The 25,035-nt window shown below is 35.6% G+C and overlaps 1 protein-coding gene across 2 annotated transcripts in view; it reads right to left on the bottom strand.

The window, feature by feature from the left end:
• Nucleotides 1-25,035, bottom strand: part of EPHA6 (EPH receptor A6) — a 429,275-nt gene that overhangs the window by 375,703 nt on the left and 28,537 nt on the right. For both annotated transcript variants that reach the window (XM_034413652.3, XM_034413664.3), the window contains exon 2: nt 17,388-17,452. In XM_034413652.3, coding sequence (XP_034269543.1) covers nt 17,388-17,452 — 65 coding nt within the window. The remainder of the gene's footprint in view (nt 1-17,387; nt 17,453-25,035) is intronic.

Genomic DNA, 25,035 nt, shown 5'->3' with positions numbered 1-25,035 from the left:
GATGAAGTGATCACTGAAAACAACGTTGTTAGCTGCAGATATTCCCTGAACATAAAATATATTTTGCAATGTAATATTTGTACTTTCTTTTTATAGGCCAATAGACAAGATAGAATTACCTACTGATCTCATTGTTAAGTTAAGAAATTTTCTGGTATGCTTTTTAAAGATACACAACTGACATTTACTGGTTTTAACATTAGATGCACATTTTATTCCTCTAGAATTATTTTATGTAGTCTTCAAAGGATATGAGGGGAGACATGGGCTTAATCTTTAGGCTTAAATAGAGAGAAAGTGCTTGATTCAAGTTATTAAAGTTTATTAAGAAACATGCTGTACTGCAGTGAAAAAGATATCCTTGAGTCAGTTGTATGAATTTTACCTAGAAATTTCCTTCTCCTTTTCTTTTTCTTAAAAAGATATGCTTTAAAGAAAGTTTTAAAATGTTTAAATTAGAATTTTAAAAGGGGAGGCTGATGAACAATTTTTAAAAGAGGAGTTAAAGAGGGTGAGGGAGTTTTGAATCTTGTAGCAAGTTAGTATATTTTAGCTTATGTTTAGTTTAATGCAATACCCTGTTTTTGCTCTGGGAAGTTGGGGGTGGGGTTGGGGAGGGCGGGGTTGAAGGTTGTGTGGGGATAAAATGGTTGTCTAATTTTTAATATAATTAAAGGATAAATTAAGGTATTAATAGAAAAATGGGGGAAATGTTATAATAAAGGGAATGACAATATTAAGACATGATAAATATTGGAGGAGTAAAAGAAGATTTAAAAGATGTATTCAGAAGATATATTGAATGATTGATTATGCATTATTTGTTTGTTTGTTTACAATATTAAGATATGATAAATATTGGAGGAGCAAAGAGAAGACTTAAAAGATGTATTCAGAAGATATATTGAATGATTGATTATGCATTATTTGTTTGTTTGTTTATAAAATAAAAAAAACTTTTTTATGGAAATTTCCTTCTCCTCTTTCCCACCCTGATTCTTTTCTGCAATTTCAGTCATTGTTGGGGAAGAAAGAAATTCATGAAGATCTGACATGAAGTCTTCAAAGTCATGCTGTTGGAATGGATCTAACTTTAGAAATAAAAGAATTTAGATAAGAATTTATATAATAGACGACATTAATATCATAGATGTGTAAAATACACAAAGATAATAGGTTAGCAAATATTCTAAGAGGCTTCCCTGATAAACAACATTCTCTCACAACTGACACCTTCATTATACCTTCATCATAGAGACAAGTGCTTCATATTTACAAAAGCATTTATCTATATTTTAATATTTGTAGAATGTGTTAAGCACTGAGGTTGGAACATGTTATGTTGGCTTTCCCAGGGCAAATTTTAAGAAAGTATGGTTAACTATGAAGAGATAATCATTACCTGGTAACATTAATGTGAGCAAGAATTTCAAGAATCCAAACATTGATATTTTTCACACACAACTTTGTATTGATATCTCTACTTGCCAAAAATTTGGACATTTTGAACTTGAAATACAACTGCCATCTCATCATATTTAAAATTCTAGATGTCTATTCCAACATAAGACTAATTCAGACAGTTTGCAACATCTATTCAACACTGCATTTTTCTGAATATGGCAAAGGTTGTATGTATTCATGAATTATTAGCAAGGAAACTAGCACAAACTGGATCCATATCAAAATATTCCCACTATAATATAATGCAGAAAATGAATATCGATTTAAATGAATATTGATCTTTCATTTGCAAGAAATGAATGCCTTGCAACCATATTTCAATTTCTCAAATCTTGCTAGAATGTCATTAATCCTGTTGCTTTTATATTGTCCCAAGATTTACAAAAGCTTAATAGTCTGAACTTTGCACACATTTGAATTTTACCAATACTTTTCATGCTTTGCTTATATACTATAATTACTCAAAAATAATTTTGAACAAGTGCTTCAGAAAGTGAATGCAACATCTTTTTAGTGCAGCACTTTTTCATATTTCCATACAAACCTATAAAATAGCTACCTTGATTACTCATATTTAAGATACTGATGTTTTAAGAAGTCAATTCATTAAAGCAGCCACATTTTTCAGCTTATGGGAAAATCTGAAAAAAACCCCAACCCACACTGCTTTAAAAGATGATAAGCTAATAGTCCTATGCTTTTTAAAGCACCTTTTCTGAAGTATTTTCAAAGCAAATTTGTTCAGTGATGGCCACCCTGAAGGCAAGATGACGAGGACATTTTAAAGACAAATTTAATATAATTTGTTTAAGACAGTCAGAACTGAGAAGCTTTTTGTGAACTTGGCCCTGACAGACAGGATGACTCATGAGCTATGAATTATCCACTGGGCAGATTCAATATAAAAACTGTGACTTTTTGGCAAGGCAAAAAGAAAAAGGATTTTTTTTCCATCTCTAACTGAATTCACTCAAAGGAATGCTACAGCAATTTGGTAGTTAGCTCTGAAAACTTCCTCTTCTTTGTAAGGCTTTAATTATCCCAGTGAGAATTTTTTAAACGTCATCTATGGCCAGATATTCTTAGCAGACCTGATCTTAACTTAGCCAATATAATAAGAAAATGAGTAAAGACTGCTGGAAGAGGGAACAAATGATGAAATGAGTTGGGATATTACGTGCAATCTCTACACCCTTTTTATGTACCATATTTTTTGGAGTATAAGATGCACCTTTTTCCTCCCTAAAAGAGGGTGAAAATTTGGGTGCATCTTATACACCGAATGTAGCCCTGCCCACCTGCTGGCTCCCACCCTTTGGCCTCTGCAAATTACCTCCTTGTAGCAAGCAACAAACAGCAAAACAGTTCATTTCAGCTTCAGCACAGCCTGATTAGCACAAGCAGTTGATTGTCGGTTTGATGTCCTCCTGACCCTCAGCTGTTTCAGGCTGCAGGGATTGCCATTGCCTATTGCCACGTGGGCCTCTGCTGCTTGCTGCAAGCAGGCAAATTGCTGGGAGGCAGATTTTTTTTCTTGTGCTGAAAATGAAACTAAAGCAGGCTGTTTGCTTCGATGAGGTAATCTGGGTGGCAGAAGCAGTTATGGTGAGTGTTTTGTGAGCCTTATTTTCTTCTTTGTGTCCTTTTGTTGTAAAATTTCTGTCTAGAATCAACAATTAGCTGGAATTTTAAAAGCATTTCACTAACTTAATTAAAATGTTACCTGAAGGAAAATAAAGAAAGGTGGAAAAAAGCTTTACTCTAACAGATTGCGTGCTGAATAACTTACTGATTCTGATTACAATACCAATCTATGCAAAGAAAAAAACTTAAAACAGTTCCAAACTGGTAAAATTTCATATTATTTCTCATATCCATGCACTAGCGTAAATCTTGTTTTCCTCCCCAAAAAAGGTAGGCGTGTCTTATAGTCTGGAGTGTCTTATACTCCGAAAAATACGGTATATCATTTTAAAAGGTTCTTGGTGCTCTCTGAGCTTGTTTTCTTGCAGATGTTTCATTATCCAAACTAAATAATATCTTCAGTGCTTGTATGTATGGTTTGCTGTCAGGTTATACTATAGTGGCTTGTCCTGTCGGGGTTGGGCCTTAGAGATGCTTAGGTTGGGTGTTTACTGTTTGGCTTCTATGGCAATTTCTTGATTGGGGTATTGTTTACTTGATTGATCTAATATTAATCTTGGAGTTAATATCTTAATATCAGACCAGCAATCAGGTAATAAATACCCCAAATCAAGAAACTGCCAAAGAAGCCAACAGTAAACACCCAACCAAAGAATCTTTAAGACCAGTCCCAGTGACACTGACAGGGCAAGCCACTAGAAATATAAACTGACAGCAAACCACACTCATTGCAGCATTGATGATGTTGCCTAGTTAGATTAGAATAGAATAACAGAGATAGAAGGGATCTTGGAGGTCTTCTAGTCCAACCCCCTGCTTAGGCAGGAAACTCTACACCACTTCAGACAAATGGTTATCCAATCTCTTTTTTAAAACTTCCAATGTTGGAGCATTTACAACTTCTGGAGGCAAGTTGTTCCACTGATTAATTGTTCTAACTAGTTTGAGTAATGAATGTCTGCAAGAAAACATGCAAACTCAGAGTGCACCAGGGACACACACCCATTTCAACCCTGAGCTACAAACATTCCCCTTTATTGGTATGTCATATTATTTCACATTCACATCTAGGGATACAACTTACACTGTGACCTTTTGAATCAGTTGGATTCTGTTATTTCTCTACGGATTGGTACTTTCTTCCTCATGGCCATCTCCCCTCTCATATTTTCATTGTATTGGTCCTGTTTTGATTTGTCTTCCTAATCTATTTTTTGTGGTGCTGTTTTTGATAGGTTGGATTGTTTTTTCCCCTTTGTGTAAAGACAGATGCAAAAAACAAATTAAGTAGATCTGCTTTCTCCCTGTTGTTTGTTACCTTTTTGCTACTTTCTCCCACCAATGGATCAATTGTTTCCTTTACTTTTTTCTTGTTTTTAACATGTTGGAAGAAACTTTTCTTGTTATTTTTTACTTTTGTCACAATTTAACTTGTTCATTATGAGCCTCACTTCATCTTTGCAGGCTCGGGCTATTTGCTGATATTCTGCCTTAGTTATCTGCCCTCATACAGCCATATTCACTTTGGTGAGCATACATCACTGATATGAGGAGCAACAAAGATGAAAAAGAACTGAAAACTTGGGAAATTACTGTACAGTGTTTTATTGTAGAATAAGGTCATATTCCTAAAGTATCTGTTTGAGCTTAAAAATAAGACAAAAACATTTGAAAATACTGAGTTTTTTATGTGGACAAATTTGGAAACATCCTGAATATTGCCACAGGCAAAAACAAAGAGCAAAACAGAAAACAGTGATTATGACTTATGCTGTTTCTTAAGAAATAACTTATTTAAAAAGACATATTTTATTTAAAAATGAGGAAAAAAACTCAGGATTATTTAAAATTACATTTAAATGGGTAAGAGAGTTACCCCCTCCAAGACCGAGTAGCTGTGGCTCCTGGCATCCCGATATAGTCAGCTGACGCCATCACTGACTATTGGGGGTGAGTCTTTGGCCCCCACGGAGAGGGTCCGCAACTTGGGTGTCCTCCTGGATGCACGGCTGTCCTTGGAAGAACATCTGATGGCTGTGGCCAGGGGGGTCTTTTATCAGGTTCGCCTGATTCGCCAGTTGCATCCTTTCTGGATTGGGACTCCTTGTGCATGGTCACTCACACCCACTTCCCGCCTGGACTACTGTAACGCTCTCTACATGGGGCTCCCCTTGAAGAGCATCTGGAGGCTTCAACTGGTCCAGAATGCAGCCATGCGGGTGATTGTGGGGGCGATGTGGCGCTCCCATGTAACACCTATCCTGCGTGAGCTGCACTGACTTCTGGTGGTCTTGCGGGTGCGATTCAAGATGTTGGTTAACATCTTTAGAGCGGTCCATGGCTTAGGACCTGGATACCTACAAGACCACCTTCTGCTATCAATAACCTCCCACCGGCCAGTACGCTCCCACAGAGAGGGTCTCCTCCGAGTGCCATCGGTCAGGCAATGTTGAATGGCAACTCCCCAGGGGGAGGGCCTTCTCTGTGGGGACACCCACTATCTGGAACGAGCTCCCCCCAGAGATTCAGAGGATCCCGGACCTACGCACCTTCCGCCGTGCCCTCAAGACTCTTTTGTTCCAACAAGCCGGGCTGGCCTAATTCTAATTCTTTTTAACTTTTAATCTTTAATCTTTAATTTTTAATTCTTGATGTTTAAAAATGAGTTTTTAATTAGTTACGGGCCATATTATTTAATATATATTTTAAATTGTTATTAAATTTTCTATTTATGTGTTCTTATTCTGGCTGTACACCGCCCTGAGTCCTTCGGGAGAAAGGCGGTATATAAATTTAAATAAATAAATAAATAAATAAATAAATAAATAAATAAATAAATAAATAAATAAATAAATAAATAAATAAAATTATTTAAGCTTAGCACCCATTGAATTTGTATTTTTAAGCAAGACAGATTGTGAGTTAAAATAGTCCAAACTGAATATTGCATGAAGGCCGAAATAGTTTCATGTCAAATTTATATTAAATGTAGATTTCCCCCCCACCCCCGCTGCCTCAACATTTTCATTCATATTGAATGATGATAGTGTCTTCTAATTAAAAAAAATGAAAATGGAAGGAAAAGCATTTAGTATCATATACTTTTCGGTAGTCTTCGGATCCTTGGAATAATGTCCCTAGTGTGCACTAAATCTCTCTTTGAGATCAGAATATAGATATTGATTCAGGTAAGGTAAATTTGACATTGCTTTCCTAAATTCAATAAAGGAGGCAGGGAGAATTCTTGGGGGCCATGAATTTTCAAAACACAACAAATCAAGCTTTCTACTCTTACCCAAATTGTAGCATTATGGAAGTCAATGAACTAGATGCTCTAAGCATATATCCAAAGGCTGGAATAAGAAAAAAAAAAAAAGGAACAAATGTACCAATGTGTCTCTGAAAAATATCAATTCCAGGTTATTTTGGGGTACAACATTTCAAAATCTATGAAAAGACTTTACTTTTTTTTCCTTGCAAATCCTTGGGAAGTTACAAACCAGTATCACAAAAAGACAAATGAGTCAAACTGGCTAGTGGGTTAGCAGGAATAAGATTAACAATGTGGGATGGGCGGGGAGAGAAAAGTTGCTAGAAATTTTAGTTTAGAAAAAGACAAATATTCTAGTACAGACTGAAAATGTTATTGAGAATCATTATAAAAGGAATGAACAAAATCATACATCTCCTGAAAACTAAGGACCACCACTCTCCCAATCAACAAACTGTACAGAACGACAAATTTAGAATCATGCATTCCTACATCAAACTTGTTTTTTTTTTAAATAAATAAATCAGCAACTGGAAATTATTCAAAGCCTTAGAAAATCTCTCTGGGGAATGAAATACACTTCTGAAGTGAAGTAATTACATCTGTGGTTAATTTCATTGGAAGCTTGCTAACTGACAAGGAAGCATTTACAAAAGCTGCAATCACTGGGATTACATGTTCTCTGGAGTCTTACATAGCCATACAATCCAGGACGCTCACGCTCAACTCTTCAGTGCAGATGTGCTCTAATTAGATACGTTTCAGACCCAGGTGTGCATATCAAAAGGTAAACAGAGCATACTGATGAGTTGAGAGATTCGCAAGAAATTCTCCTTAACAGTAGCAGTGTGTGGATGCCAGACTCAGAATGCCTTTGAAAATTAAGGCAAGTTTACTGCCCTTTTCCTTGTAATGATAGCCTTGACTATAAGAATGCAAATGCAAATTCACCCAAATGGGAGCAATCACTTTTGAAACTGTGGTAGACAAAGTTATTTTAATAATAGCCTTCCTGCTTTTTACATCTTCAGTTTATGACTTGCACTTTCAGCAACCCTTGCTTCATTAGGAACAAAACACATTTTTTTCCAATGTAAAATCTCTCTCCTCCATTTCAGATAGATGGAGTTGCTTAATAAATTTCTTGGGGGGAAAAGGGAAGCAATCTATTACTTGAGAAAATGATACTTTATTTAATGGACATTTGGGTATATGCAAGAAATGTGACGTGTGAGGTTACCTGGAGAATGCCAAAGTCCATTCTACTATTTATTTTTAAAACTGTTTCCTGAGGAAAGTCTGAGCAATCATAGAATATATACAATTTGATATAGAAAGTTTATACACTCCTGGTAAAATGCCAGGTTATTGAGATGTAAAAAAATCAGACCAAGATAAATCACTTCAGAACTCTTTACACTTTTAATAAAACAATAAGTTGTACAATTCAATTGAAAAACAATTTGAAATTCTTTAGGGGTAAAAATAAAGATAAAAACCAAAAATAATGTGGTTGTATAAGTGTTCACTCCCTCTTATAAATAGAGATGTAGTTGTGTTCAGAATTAACCAAAAGCATTCAAACTGATGTTAAATAGTAATCACTACACACCTGCAATCTATTAAAGTGACTCTGTTCAAACCTGTATAAAGTTCAGCTGTTCTAGGAGATTTTTTTCTGACATTTACTCAGTTGTTTCTTACAGCAAAAACCATGGTTTGCAAAGAGATAATAAAGCATCAAAGGGACTTTTTCTTAGAAGGTATAAATCAGGAGAAGGGTACATGGAATACACTGAAGACAATCATCAACAAGTGGAGAAAATGTGGCATAACAGTAACATTACCAAGAACTGGATGTCCCTACAAAATTTATTAAAAAGCAAGAATAAACCAGGCCCTAGAGGCTGCTAAGAGGCCTCTAATGTTGCTTATAGCCACTATTTGCCAGAAATTCCTACAGTTCCTTTAATGTTGATAAGCAACATTAAAGGAGTTGTAGGAATTTCTGGCAAATACTGGCTGTGTACTACATATGACAACAATCTTCATATTTTTAATATGTCTGGGCTGTGGGTAGAGTGGAAAGATGAAAGCATTTTCTTATAAAGAAAAACATTCAGACTGACTACATTTTGCAAATACAAAAGCAGATGATGAGACCTGCATTCAGGGGTGGGCTCCTGGGGGTTCGGCAGGGTTTGGACGATCGCTGGGGTTCAGTGGACCCCCAAATGCCACCCCTTGCTTGCCACACCCACCCCTCCCGCCCCTCCCAGGAGTCTCCATGTGGCCTGTTCATCATTCCAGGTAAGTTCAGGAGCCACATGAAGGGTCTGGAGGGCAAAAAATGGGCCTACCGAAGGTTTCAGAAGTCCGGAAATGGGCCTGTTTCCAGCCTCCAGAGGGCCTCCAGAGCCCAGGGGAAGATGTTTTCGCACTACCGGAGACTCAAGCAAAGCTCTGGAGCCTAAGGAGGGCGAAAAACATCATCCCTGCCATGGTGCAGGTGGCCGACTAGGCCATACCCACCATGGCCATGCCTACCCAGCAACGAGCAGCGAACCTGTTGCTAAAGGATCTGAAGCCCACCACTGCCTGCATTGACATTTTAGCCATAATTCCAAAAAATATGTTTGGTGCAAAAATAACACTGCACATCACCACGACTATATTGTATCCACAGTGGCAGCATTATGCTTTGGGGCTGCTTTTCTTCAGCTGGAACTGGGGTTTTATGGAGGGAATTATGAGCAGTTCCAAATATCAGTCAATTTTGCTACAAAACATTCATGCTCTGCTAAAATGCTGAAGACAAATTTGACTTTACAACATGACAATGGTCCAAAGCATAATCAACAAAAGAATACCTTCACTAGATGAAGATCAAAGTTTTATAATCACCCAGCCAGAATACAATTGAAAATCTGTGGGGTGACCTGAAGTGGTCTGGGCACAGGAGATGCCCTCACAATCTGAAAGATTTGGAGCACTTTTGAAAGAAAAGTGGACAAAGATTCTCAAGGCAAAATGTGCCACACTGATAGGTTCCTTTCCCAAAAGACTGAATACTGTCGTAAAATTAAATGGTACTTCAATAAAATATTAATTTAAGGATACGTGCAACTTTATGCAACCATGTTATTGTAAATTTTTATTATCCCCCCAAAAGATTTAAGTTTGTTTCTTAATTAAATGTACAGCTTATATGTTATATTAAAGGTGGAAATAATTCTGAAATCTTAGTCTTTTTTTACATTTCAAAAACCTTGCATTGTAATAGGGAAGTGTAGACTTTCTGTATTCGCAAATGAAACAAAAAAAAATGTTAAAAAATTATGATATTTATCTAGTTACTTATTAAGCACATCTAAAATATATTAAAGTAACCAAAATATCTTTACAATCCCCAAGGCATGTCACAACTTTTGAGCACCCCTAAACAGGGGTGGGTTCTAAATTTTTTTACTACTGGTTCTGTGGACGTGGCTTATTTTGTGGGCGTAGCTTGGTGGGGGGTAATGTGACTGGGTGGGTGTGGCCAACTTTTTTTTTTACTTTTAAAAGCATTTTTTCTACAACCTTAAGAGGTTGCAGAAAGAAATGATTTTAGGAACCTCTGATGACCAGGCAACTCAGCTGGGATCGCCAAAGGCTTTTAAAGGCATTTTTTTTCCTACAACCACTTCGGCTGAAGAGGTTGCAGAAAAAAATGCTTTCAGGAGCCTCTGACAATCAGGCAACTCAGCTGGGATCGCCAATGGCTTTTAAAGGCATTTTTTTTCCTACAACCCCTTTGGCCGAAAAGGTTGCAGAAAAAATGGTTTCAGAAGCCTCTGATTATCTCAGCTGAGCCACGCGATCATCAGAGGTTTTTTTTTTTTTACTTTTAAAAGCATTTTTTCAGCCGAAGAGGTTGTAGAAAAAATGCTTTTAAAAGTAAAAAAAAAAAGCTTCTGATGAGGTGGCGGGGTAAGCGAGTGGCAAGGGACTGGTTCGGGGGCGTGGCCAGCCAATGTTATTACCGGTTCTCTGAACTACTACAAATTTTTACTACTGGTTCTTGCAAACCGGTGCAAACTGGGAGCAACCCAGCACTGCCCCTAAAGTTTGAAAATTGAAAGTTGAAAAATTTGACATGCCCTACATGTATCAGTAGCTCCCAATTAATCTCTATTAGTTTCTTTTTCCTATTTTTGTTTTGTTTTTCTTTTTAATGTATTTTTCTCTCTGTGTTAGGTTTGACCGTTTGTCCTGGGAATCCCTTTGCTATCAAGAAGCAACATCCTTACCATTGGATCAGGATGAAAGAGCACACAATGGCAGTTGTTAAAGCATCTACATCTCTCAGAAGGAAGAACAAGTACATGGTAGATTCTAAAGCTCACCTATAGTTTATAGTTAGAGATTTCTGTTTATTAAAAAATGCAGAGTTTAAATGAGATGATGGGTTAATGCAATATGGGATCCAGTTCTAATCCTATTGGAAATATATGGATTTAATTTAGAGATCGATAGATGATAGACAGACTGATATAATGCAGTTGAAGTATACTAATGGTAAATCCATGCTTTTTGTCTGGGCCTTCACCAGTGTAGGTGAAAGAATAAATTATATTATCTTTGTCCCATTCCATTGTAAATGCACCTGCCTGTATATTTTACAGTCTTTGACTCCAATCTGTTTTCTGATCCAAGCTATATTTACCCCTTCAGAATGGATGCTTTGTTCTATTCTAAAAATAATCCCAGCTCTGATTTGCTGCAGTGTCTGGCATGTCCCTCTCCTTTAGCAACTGGCCATTGCCTGGTGAAACAATTTTATCCTGAGCTGCTAGTGGATATACATTCTCTATAGTTTTGCTTGGTTTTTTAAAAATAAATTTGTGATAAATCCATATATGACCTATTAACTCAATAAACTATTTTCAGGTCTAGACGTTCATACTCCTTTGCACCATCATATCTCCCAATGGCCACATTTACTATTTCTGTCCTGGCTGAGTGAAGCACGCACCCCTTGATTTTTCACATTCTTCCTATAGTACTGGAAAGCTTCCTTTCATTAAGAAAAATCTTTAAGTTTCAATAGAGGAAGTTTGCTACTTTGAACTAATAGTTCTTCCCCACTACAAATTTTTCATGGACCTACAGAGGAACGTTGGAACAACAACAACAAAAAACAGTGTTCTCTGCTGCAACTGATTGCTACAAGGATACAAGAAGGGGTGAAAGAGGAGGGAGAAGAAGGATTTGAATTAGTGTCTAAAGCCATAATATTGTGTGTGTGTGTGTATGTATGTGTAAAAGAATAAGGGAAAGTAAAGGAAAGCCATTCCTTTAAGATTATTGAAGTCTGGGAAAAAAAGGCAGGCATTGGTAGACAGGTCCACATAGAGGCCAGCCAATGTAGTTTGCCTTCACTGCACAGATGGGAAGGCCAAACAATAATAGATCAGGAATTCAGGTCTTGGGGTGGCCATAAAACCAACCACATTGTAAACCATTACAATCTGGATTACAATTTCTGAAGCAGCAGGCTTAAGAATCAGATGGTAGGAACATGGGAGACAGTTTTAGACTGTAATGTGGAATTAGCCCCAAATGATATCTACTCTCACCCTCATCCATAATAGACCACTCTATTAAAAAAAAATCTGTTAGTAACTGAATGAAAACTCATTTCTGATTGTGCAGCTCTCTCGCTGTCTCTCTCTCTCTCTCTCTCGTGTGCGTTCTCTCTCTCTCTCTCTCTCTCTCTCTCTCTCTCTTTCTCTCTCTCTCTTCTCTTCTCTTTTTCAAATGGCTGCATCAACTCCTACTCTCCATGCAGTTTTCATGAAATGATTTTCTGATTTTTGTATTTCCCATGACAAATAGCTTGTCAGAGACTTTCCCTAAACATATTGAACCTGCTTACAAAATTGTAGGAGGGGGGAAAATGACAAATAACTGAACCACATGAAAAATTGTAATTTAAAAGATATGAATGAACCAGTGCTATTCAGAAAACAATATCTTTATAGATGTTCCCCAAAGTTACAAAAGCATATGTATAGAACAAATTCTGTAGAATGTGAAGTAATAAAATAGTAACAGGCTGGTTGCCTACAGTGAATATTCTGTGGAGAAAAGGCTGCAAAGGTAGTTTGAAATCTGCTGTTACAGAATTGTTGAAAGCAGATGAAGTGTTACCATATCTGAGAATATTTATTAGTTCTTTTTTTAGACAAGTGGCTAAAATTAAAAAAGTGCATCTGATATCTAATATTTTTAAACAGATATCTGATGTCAAATCTTTTAACAGAAATTTTCATTTTTTTCTTGTGTCAACTTAAATAGTTCTACAGTTGTCAATTCTTCAAAATAATCATTACTATAGTGCAAATTATACACATAATTCAGTTATTTATACAGATCTGCAATGCATTTGATTCCAGTATTTGAGGAATGTAACTTTTTTGAAACATAAAGGAAAGGAATGTACATTATAACAATGTCCTGGTCACTATTGCATTTTTTCAGCAACTTCTTTCCATCCTTTTAGATTTCTAGATTCCCCATCCAAGTCCTTTTTCTTCCTATATGAAATTCCTGCAGAGCTACTTGTGACTAATCACCTTTTCCCTTATGCTGATAATTATCAAAAACTTTCGGGCAATGCCATGTTAGCAAACCATTTAAACATATTTATATAGCTTATATTTAATGGGAATCAAATGTAAACATATTTAAGAAGAATCTATATCTAAGCAATTATTATGCATGTTGACAAAAATATGTCACTTTGCTGCTCTAGACCTACAAGCACACACACACACACACACAAACACACACAAATATATATCATGGTAACTGCCCTATGGAACAGACTCTTCACTGAGGGTCAGAGGATCTTGACTCTTTTAGCCTTAAATCTGCTCTACCCAATAAAACCCTCAATGACAATAACAACCACAAAAGTCTGAATATTTTTTATTTTTTAATAATCAATGGTCTTGTTTCTCTGCCCATTTTTACATACCAGATGAAGGAAAATTTGGATGAAGAAAAATTAAACTTACGTTAGGCAATATTGTAATATTTTACTTTGTTTCATGTTTAAGTTTCAAGTTTAATGCCAAATTAGAATTATGCCTGCTAAGGTTTTCTTGTTTTCTATGTTGTGCTTTGTGTGTTGGTATGATGTGCCAATTTTGTGCCAAGACCAATAATTACAGATTACATTCTGGAGGTTATGTGTAGCCTGGCTCTGGCTATTTAGAAAAGGCTGCAGTTGGCAAATCTGAAAAAGCAACACTTAGATATTGACAGAATTGGACAGTTTTATCCTACCCTATTTTCTAGATTTGAAAACCAGTTCATAGGCTTTACTTTAATCCTAGTGAGATTGTTGGGGTCAATATGCAAAATAATGCTTCTACCTTGCACACCACCCAGAGAGTGCTGTAAAATACTCTGAGACAGCCTAAAAGCTATGGCTGTAATTATCAATAATATAGGATACTATGGAACATTTATGTTTAATTTCTGTTACTGATATACCCAAAATATAATCTGTTTGTCTAATAAAGTAGATAATAAAGTGTTAAAAGACACTCTTGATGAATTCCTTCAGACATTTTGATAAATGAAGCAATAATTCCATTTGCAATGAGCTCCCTAGAAAGAGACTTGTCATCATTATAGCTTCTTCTCTGTTGATATAATCTGTTTGACTTGTGCCATCACATTCAGCTATCTTATTTCACAATTATACCTGCAATAAAACAGAAACTGGTTGGAATTCGAAAGAGGACACCTGCAAATGTCCAGAAAAATCATCAGCGATATCAATCACATATTAATTAAGCATTCAGGAATTTTGTAGGTTCCACAGCTCTCTGGGGGAAGATAATGTAATGGGCCTATAACAGTGATGGTGAATCTTTTTTGCACTGAGTGCCAAAAAGGGAGCACTTCACTCATCTGGGCCGCGACCAGGAAGAAAAGCTGCCCAGGGGGCATTCACGTGCCAGAAAATGAACTTCCAGTTTCCGGTGCGCACATGCAAGACTTCCGGTTACTGCCAGCATGCACACGTCTTGATCAACTGTCTGGTGTGCATGCTCATGCCAGAAAACGGAAGACCAGCTCTTCTAGTTTCTGACAGTGCCGCATGACAAAGGCCAGATGATTATCATGTGTGCATGCACACCAGAAACCCAGAAGCGGAACAGGTGATGCCACTCATGACAGATGACATGGCTCTGTGTGCCACTTCAGGCACATGCCATAGGTTTGCCATTACAGGTCTATAGCTTTTACAGAAGTCACCAAGAGCCTAAAATTCCACATGAAAATATTTGACAATAATTTCTTACAGAATCCGCTCCAAATTCCTTCTTATAAGATGTTTTAAAGTGATAAAACATCAATAAGGCTCTATGATTGATATAATTAGACCTTTTTAAAGTTTTATTGAGAATGCTCTGTATAGTTATTTGCATATTTGAAAGTTTGATGTTTTTTATTCTCTTAAATATTCTCTAGATCTCTAGGTATAAAACAGAGGGATTAAAAAATTTCAGACTGTAAATGGTAAACATCAGTATTCAGTGTTGGAGTTCTGCTTGTCATATTACTTAGAATAATGGAAAAAGTCTAAAGCATATAAAAGCATATAAAAGCATATAAAAAAATCCATCATTGTTAAAGATAAGCAGAGCATAAATGGACCACACAGCTGGTTTCCTAGGGTATATTCATTCCATTATTGCTTTAAAGAATTTTGACTATGTTTTGGCACAGTTCGTGATACATAAATCAATTCATGCATGCATATAAGCATACTACTGAACCAGAACTTAGAAAGGATAGTGACACTATCAGCATGCTACAGTAACTCAAAACTCTGATATCTGTGAATGATCCCAGGAGCTCTGTGATGTGCTAGTCTTTGCTGTAATAATATATTAAAATGTTTAATGTTGTAACTCCCATTGTCCTAATAAGCTTAACAGAAATGCAGTGGATGAATATAATTTAAATATACTATAAGTTATTTATTTCTTTTATTTATTACTATATCTTGTTCACTCAAATTTTTCTCCTTCTTTTCAAGGCAAATAAAATTCTGAACTAAACAAAAAGAAACGTCCATTTCGTACAAGAAATATACAGTACAGGAAATATAAATGCTATCCAAGACAATAGAGATATAATAGGATTGTAAAACTCTGAAAAATATAATCGATAAACTAAAAAAAAATCTCTTTCATAATCTCTGCATAATTAAATGGAACTTACATAATAGAGTATGCAAAGTAGAATTTTTTGCCCTGTTTTATGTGTGTATGTACACACAAACAAACACATGTACATGTGTGTGTGTGTGTGTGTGTGTGTGTGTGTGTGTGTGTGTGTATCATCTCAAAACCAAAAAGTACTCAGCATTGAAGATACAGCATATAAAAATAAATTGTACGTTGACAACAAGGTATCTTAAATTAAAGTGATCTTCAAAGCTAATCAATAGAATGGATTAAATGTTTAAAGATATGGGTTCCTAATTAATAGTTGAAATATACAAGTTCATTCAATGCACTCTTAAGTGAACTGGCCAAGCAAAATGGCTAAAATGATCTTATTTATTTTTTATATTTATATACCTACCCCACCCTCATAAAACGTGACTTGAGTTACTTGAGAACCACAGTTGAATTTCAAACAGTAGAAAGGGGAAAAATTATTTTAATGTCTCTTAACTTACAAGAAATTGAGTGATGAAGTCAGAATTCATTTTTATCTTATTATCAAAGATAAGGAATCAACTGTCTTCATCTATAGAAACCTGTATTTAGAACATGCATAATGGATTTTGACTTGTTTTCAAAACATGTTGCCTTCTATCCATTGAGTCTGCTTCAAATATCTTTCTTAGGATCATATTTCACTCAAATGAGCAGTGTGACAATTATTACAATCTGGAATTACTGAAATGGAAAAATAAGGAGTCTGAGATCATGTGAAATGAGTTAGTGACTGATTCCCTATTATAGTTCCCATATGAAAAGGGAACAAATTGCACCTGACAGAAACTGCATTATAAACTTTAAATTTATAAAGTTACTCTCTTTCCCTCTCTCTCTCTCCCTCCGTCCCTCCCTCTCTCCCTCTATTCTCTCCTGGTAATGTCAGAGAACAACAAAATCTAATTTGAATAATGTCAGAGATCTGATAATGAAGAAAATGTCCCATTGCTTAGGAAAATATGTGAATGTTGCAGTAAGGTAACATTCTATAGTGTTACCATATGTCATTAACCATGGCATTCTATTGTTTTCGCCTGTGTCTCCTCCTGATATACTATATTTTAGACATAGGAATGTAGTACCTTATAAGCATCTTATACACATGAGAGCTTTACAACATACTTCCAACAATTATTATATTCATTATTCTAAATTTGCAAATTTAGAATAATTATTCTTTGGCTAGATCCCAACAGCTGAGTATTGTATAAGCAGCTAGGGCTTTCATTGTTGTGAGTAGCTTGCATTTACTAGTTCATAACTTCCATAGATAAATATAAGACCCTATTCTCCAAGGAGCTGATAGGATTAATGCTTCCAAAACAGTATTATGGGAAACATTCATATTTTGAACAACAGATACACATTACAGGTCAAATATGATCAGAAGTGTTTCAATGAATTTCATTCATATTATTTTTAAACAGAAAACCCTTTCCATAATTATCAAAAGGTATTTTAAAAAGCTATTCATACTTAAAAGTTGATTTACTATGTAAGTCATAACTATTCATAAATAAACCATGAAAGGTGTTTAATTATTTATGCCATTTTGTGTATACAAAAGATGCTTCTACTGGTGCAGTTCAATATTTTTACAAATATTTACTAAAATGCAGTTTTCAATTGAATTAAATATACAGAGTACAATGTAAATTTCAATGCACATCCGATATATTCCAAAATAGCCATCATACCTACAATGATTGACTTACCCCATTTAGTGGATAGGTTTTCCATCCTAGCTCTCCAATTGCAGTGGTTGTATCAAGCAATACGACTAGAAATAAATAAATAAAGTTAATTAACAATGTGCTTTAAACAATTTAATACACAACTTTATAAAATTTCTACCTTTTTTCTATGTTGCATTAGGTAATAACTCATGAAATATGGATATCCTAAAATATATCTTTTCCATTTCAACTATTAATAAACGTAATTTTAATAATCTTGTTTAAAGACTGTCAAGTATACAAACCTCTCCAAGATATTTTAAATTACTTTTTTGGTGCAGGAATCTTTAATAACTTGTGTATAGAAATTAACACAGAAACATGTCAATAGGAACATGGATATTATTCTTTGTAGAATAATAGATATAATAGATGCCTGCTTAGAGTTAGTATTCTTAAGTAAGTATTTTACTGTTGTGTGATTTGTTGTGTTTGAAGCAAACAACACATTTAGAATATATCTTCCTGTTCTCCCAAAAAACATCCATAACAACAACAACAACTACTACTACTACAGCAAAAGAAAGTATTTCGAAATTTAAAATCAATACAAAAGAAGTAATAACAGAGATTTTTCTTCCAGGTTTGAAGTATGAAATTTATATTTTGGATATAAAATATGCAGTTTTGTATATGCTTATGCTGAACTAAGTCCTAAAAAAATATTTTTAAGAATTCACACATAGCATTAGGATAATAAAATGGAGTTCATCTTATTATGTGCATATATACGTAACTATATGTGTGTGCAAATTTAAATATAAATGCTATTTTGAGAATGCATTTAAGATAGTTAGAACAGTTTGTAAAATATTATTTTCTGTGGCTAATAGAATTATTATGCTTTTTAAAAACCCAATGACCTGGATTTGCATAACATATTGAATTATCTACAGGAAAATATTTGAACAAAATATGAAAACAAACTGGTTGTTTAGTTTATGGTTCAGTATCTGGTAAATATTTGGTAAACTGGTAAATAATTAAAAATAATTTATCATACTTTTATTTAAAGGTAAATACTGGTTTCTGATGTCTTTATAAACTTACTACTATTCAAAAGCAATGTGATATATGCAGAATATTTTAGAAGGCTTTTGTTTATCTGAATAAAAATGTGGAAACTGGTGGAGTGTATTAAATTAAATGCCTTATAAATGCTGGCAGAAAGAAACAGCAGCATGCTATAATATTTACAGGAAAACGTGATAAGGTGATGCCTAAAAAGTCCTCTGTGCTTTATATTTGTAGAAATTTGATATTTAATGAGATTCATGTTTAGTTCATATTTCATTCAAGTGGAAATACTTAACAGTACCACAAAAATAGCACATACTGTAACTCTAATCTTGTTCTTTTATATGGAATAATAACAAGGAGTGAATAATGCTTAATAGATTCTCTTCTGTGAAACTCTAGGCATTAAACATCCACATGCTGTTGATACATCCCTCTCTGCATTTGAATGTATTGTATATGAATATGTAGCATAAAAATATATCATACATTTTATAGGCTGCAAATTCTAAGATTCATGTTAAACTTAGTTGTAATATTATCAAGAAAATATGGTCCTTTTCCTACCATTTCTAAATAAATAACACATATTAATTATTCTGTTAAATAATAGGACCATGCTGAGGTACATAATATGTAGGATGTTTTGAATCTTCTTAACAATAATTACAACCAGATTCAATATTAAACTTCTGTTAAATAGGAAAGAGCGCCATTTGACTGCCCTTCTAGACACCAGCAGATAGGCCATTCTTATTTTCTTGACTGAGGTAAGGACAGAGCATAAACTGAAAAAAGGGGTCTGGCCACCTCCTTGAGTTATGCAGGAATAACTCTTGAGACAAAAACACTCAAGACATGCATGAGATTAATTAATTTTATTTGAAGGAGGCAGTTGTAAATAATTCAGCTATCAAGACATAAAGGGCTTTTTTGAACAAAACCAGCATTTTCAATGGTACTCATAAATTTCTTGTAAATCAATGCAGCAGTTTGCAAAATTGATGATACATGGTATAGAGGGATTTCATTTGCCAAATCCACTTGAGATGCTGAAATCTACATCAACACCATTTAGAATACATTGCAGTAACTGATTCTATAGGTAAAATAATAAATGTTGGAAAGCTATTACCAATAAGTCATGTTCCAGAAAGAATTGCAACTGATGGATTAGTCATAGCTAAGCAAAGTTTTTCATAGCTATGAGCTACCTACTCTTATTTAGCAATAGTCTTGTGTCTAGGACAGCACCTAAGTTTCAGGTTCAATATCTAAGGGATTGCTACAAGGAAGAGATGGTCAACCTATTCTCCAAAGTACCTGAATGCAAAACAAGAAGCAATGGATGGAAACAAATCAAGGAGAGAACCAACCTAGAACTAAGGAGAAATTTCTTGACAGTTAGAACAATGAATCAGTTGAACGACTTGTCTCCAGAAGTTGTAGGTTCTCCAATACTGGAAATTTTTAAGAAGAGATTGGACAACTGTTTTTCTGAAATGGTATAGTGTTTCCTGCTTGAGCAAGGGCTTGAGCAAGGGCTTGGATCTCCAAGGTTGTCATTCTGTTATTTCTTTAGTGAGAATGAAAAAAACCCCTAGCAGCTGGCAAAAGACTCCAGTTTTTCTACAATTCAGTCTCAGATGCAGACTTAAAGCACTTCAAATACTAGGTCAAGATTTCCACTGTCTCAGTTCAGCCCAAGGTGATGAGGTACAACTAAATATTATCAGTGTTTTGATAATACCTCAACTTATATGAGTAGGTGACTTCTTCCAGTGGCTTTATACAGATGTTAAAATGCAAAGAGAGAAATGCAACCACAAGAGAATGTTTTCCTCTCCTAGTCATCATGAGCAGCTGAGAAAATATGGTTGATGGCATCAAAAACTGCTGAGAAGTTCAAAAGGACCTTTTGAAAAAAGTGTACTCCCCCATGCAGATTTCAATAAAAGTAACTAGTAGAACAATAAATAGAATTCTCATTCCATGCCCAGGTCTTAATCCTTACAGTATTGTAATCAATTTATTCTGGAAAATACCTCTTCAGAATGAGTCACTAGAATGAGAAGGCAAGTAAAGGAAGGTTTCATTGGGTGAAAAATTAAACATGACGATTGGAATTCTGCAGAGAAGTTGGTAACTAAATTGTTATGGATAAGTTTCTATATTGTGCCTTAGTTCAGCTCTAAACTGCAGAAGATGATCTTCTAGGGAAAAGGAGTGGAATGCGGGATAAGCCAACAAAAGAATTGAAACAATAAATGATGCATGTAGAACTAGCTGTGCAAATTTTCTCTTTTCCTATAGGGAGGTTTGTGTTTAAAGAATTTAAGAGCATAAATTTAAAATGGCAGAATTTTTTTCTCCTTTACTGAATATTGGTAAAAGTTACATCTTTTATATTTATATCTCTTACGTCAAGGCCCTGAATTTTTCCATAGGTAACACTGATGCAAGTGGCCTATAATTAGGTCAGCCATATTTTTTTCAAGAATATGGTTTCCAATAAGGCAAACAGTGTGCTCCAATCCAGCTTTTTTTCCTAATGTAACGCCCTTCAGATATTCAGATTTCAACTTTCCACCCTGATCTTTGTGATTCTATAACCCTGCCAAATATATTCTTTATGTCTTTGTCTTTGTCTTTGTCTTTTATTAGATTTATATACCACCCTACTCCCGAAGGACTCAGGGGGGTGAACAGGCACAAAATAAAATACATAAATACAAAAGTTAAAAGATATAATTAAAACCAGATTAAATAATTTAGCCCAAGACTAAAGATTTAAAACCCAATCCCAAAATTTAAAACAAATTAAAATTTCGATGTAAAAGAATTTTAAAACAGGGGAGAAAATTAGGCCAGGCCAGCTTGCTGGAATAGAAGAATCTTAAGAGCACGGCAGAAAGTGCATAGATCTGGGATCCTCCGTATCTCTGGGGGGAGCTCGTTCCAGATAGTGGGTGCCCCCACAGAGAAGGCCCTCCCCCTGGGGGCCGCCAGTAAATTATTATTGATTGGGCTTCTTTATAGAAATTATTTATAAAATGACAATATTAACATTTGGTAAACACTTGCTTCAGACATTTCAGAGAATATTTTACAGTCTAGCCTACTTCACAATTTGTTATAAGCATTCTTTTTTCTTCTTCTTTTTTAAGTGCTAGATATTTATGCACAGCTCTGTGAACGAAAACTACATTCATTACCCTGAAGTGTTTTAAAATGATTTTCCCTGGAAACAATGCACTTGTGTATTTTTTTTTACAAAAAATTAATAAAGGAAAGAAAAAAAACCACATACAAATCTGACAGCTAAAACATGATAAGGAAAATACTGAGTTGTTATAGCATAATGGGATTTAGTCACATAGGTGGAACTCCATAAATAAATCTCACCAAATGCCATATGTATTCTAGAGAAGCATTTAACTAATAGCTCCTTACAAACAAATGAGATAATAAATCCCAGCAACCAGTAAAATGCTTTTGAGGCTTTGGGAGGTTTTTTTTTTTCCCCTTTTAAAAATCTCAGAGTCATTAGATTTTCTCCCAAATAAGTCCTTCAGTCTACAGTATTGATGACATATGGTAAATCCCTAATCCGAGGCAACTAGAAATATCTATTTTCCTTGACGTCTGAAAGGCAGAGGAGCTGCTTTCACTGTTTCTTGTTGTATTATTGAACCTCTTTTTTTCTTCCTGCTGGTCTGCAAAGAGCCCATGAAATGAGACATCTGAGATACAAAGGCAAATATCCTAGAGAATCAGACACTGGAAGCCCTGACCTACTTTTCTGATTCACTCAGCAGCTTTTCTCTGTCTCACCTCATCTTTTCATCCTTGATCCTGATGATGGGCAAAATGCTAGTTCTGGAAATCCCTAAATCCATCTCCTTGAACTGAAGAACTTTCTAGCAATGGTACTTTGATAAATGTTGTTAGGATCAGAATCCACCAGCCTTTCAGACAAATATATTGCTCACTTCTGAAGGAAATGTTAAGCCCCTTTTATAAAGTTCCTGGAGTTGATGGAATGTCTGCGGCAGAAGGTGTTTTAACAATAGCCAGATGGCTATCTGATGGAGATGTAGTAGAAGTGGATAAGCCACACTGGGGAGAGTTTGGATTAGGTGCTCTTCAATTTCCCTTCCAACTGGTTACATTCTGTGATTTCTTATGCTATTATGGGTTTGATCTCTGAACTGAATTATATATAATTTTCAGAACCTTGGTAGTTTTGTTTTCTTTATGCAGCACAAAATAGATTTGTGGGCAGTGGAAACTGATCTTCTTTGTGTGGCTTTTAGTAGGTCTTCAGTTATTCCCCGAAGTTACTAAAAATACTGAAAAAAACTGACAGTGTAAGCCACCCAGAGTTACCATGTGGTGAGATGGGTGGCTAATAAATTTTACTAACTAACTAACTAACTAACTAACTAACTAACTAACTAACTAACTAACTAACTAAATATCAACAAGGAGAAAATGTGGCCAGATCAAATTCAGTGGTGGAATTATCAGGGAGGTATACATAATCTAATACCCATAAATCTGTTTTGCCCTGCATCCTTATAGGGAACAAAAATCTTTGCTTTCAAAATTTATTGAATTTAAGGGACGATATCATTTTACCGATGGAAAAGGATGTTCTTGCAACATAACATTTGATGTTATGAAGTGGGCAAAGAAAGTATATGTACATTCATTGCAAATTATGACTCCCTTCTAGTTTTTATGCTTTAGTTAAATCCTAAAGGAAAATTTAATGAAGGTTTTCAATTTTTTCCTCAGGTTTGGAAGTATGGGCAGCCAGAGAAGTTTCAGATGTGAAATGAGAATGAATACCAGCAAACTTCTCTATGTCTAAGCAATGTAGCTCAGAAATGCCACCAAGAGAATTCAAAAATAATTCTCAAATATTCTGAAAATCAAAACAACAGAAGCCTGTTTTGAAAATCAAGAATGTGATTGAGAAAATGCAAGACAGATTTCTGCAAAACATTGCTTTAAAGATTTGAAAAGTTTTTTATGTGGCACTTTAACATTGTGGTTGTCTTTAGGGAATGAGAAAATGAAGGAGGGAAAAAAAAAAACAGGCTACTAGAAGGAAGATGTGCCCTAGTACAAATATAATAATCTCAGATCGGTTCACTGTAGTTCAGAGAAAAAAATATATTCTTCTCTCTTCTGTAAAAACAAACAATACAGTACAATCAAGGTTAAAACAGTGTGTCTGATGGTATTCTGCTGATGTATATCCCAAACTTGAGCCACAATTAAATCTCCTCTTTCCCTTCCCACAAAGAAGGGAATCTCACAAAATCTCTCTTCTTTCAACTTTAAAACAAAAACAAGAGCTATATGTCTTAGAAAAGGAAAAAATGTCTGCTAATGATACATATTTCAAGGCTATATAGACCCTGTTTATTTGTTTATCATATTTTGTATAGCCACCCATCTTATAAGAAAATGACTCTGGGTTATGTACAGAACTCAAAACAAAACAAAACAAAACAAAACAAAACAAAACTAATAAGTACATGCTGTTTAAAATATTATTACCATATTTTTTTGGACTATAAAACACACTGGACTATAAGACGCACCTTAATTTTGGGGAAAGAAAACAAGAAAACAAAAATTTTGCCTCTGCCTACCAGCATCAGGATCAGCAGCATCCTCACTTCCATTCAGATTTTGATAATGAGTAGCACAGAATCTTTTTATCCATTTAAAAAAAACCCTACCACTCTATGCACATTTAACTGGAGTGGGTGGGGTGGGGGATGATTTTCATGGGGGCAGAAGAGGGACTTGGCACTGAAGGCTCTGCTCCCCAGATGCCCCCGTCTTCCTACTTATAGTCATAGGTGTTGAAAGCCTGGCTTTCTTGCAGCAAGGCCCGATAGAGACACAACAGTTCAGTCGTCCTGGACGCTGCCATCTCGTATACATGGTGCCAGGTTTCCTGGCAAGCCCCATGTGCCTTTGCTGCTTCAGTCGGAGTCTGATTCCCAAAGCGGCCTGGAGAAGTGTGGAGGTTGGGACTTGATAGACGAAGCAGGCACTGTGCAGGAGGCGTAAGGCAAGGTGGCTAGCTGCTCTTCCTGCCCCTTCTCCAGATGACCCAGGCAGAGGGTATTGGCTTCTGCTCATGGCCCAGGAGGAATGAGAAGGTGAATCTGTAGAGAAGAAGGAGGAGGGCATGCAGCTCTGTGATGTGCATCAGGAAACCAGGGAGGAAAGCACTTTCAGGTAGCAGTGCTGGCCGCACGCCCCATTTTTGGATTTGGGGAGGGGATCGCAGTGCTGCCGCCTGAAAACGCTTTCCTCCCCAATTCCAAAAATGGGGCATGTGGAGGCCAAAAAAGTGCATTGCGTTTAAGGCAGTGGATCTGGCCAGAAGAAAAGAGAAGGTAAGTCTAAGGAGAAGGATGAGGAAGGCATGCGGCTGTGCAATGTGCATTGGGGAACCAGGGAGAAAAGCGTTTTTGGGCAGCAGCACTTTTTTGGCCTCTGTTCACCCCATTTTTTTGAATCAGGGAGGAAAGCATTTCAGGTAGCAGCGCTGGCCACATGCCCCATTTTGGATTCGGGGAGG

Source organism: Pantherophis guttatus, chromosome 5 (genome assembly GCF_059756535.1).
Source record: "Pantherophis guttatus breed Tessera chromosome 5, ASM5975653v1, whole genome shotgun sequence".
Lineage (NCBI taxonomy): Eukaryota > Metazoa > Chordata > Lepidosauria > Squamata > Colubridae > Pantherophis > Pantherophis guttatus.
Note: the sequence above shows the minus strand (reverse complement) of the source record. Positions and strands in the feature narration are given on the sequence as shown.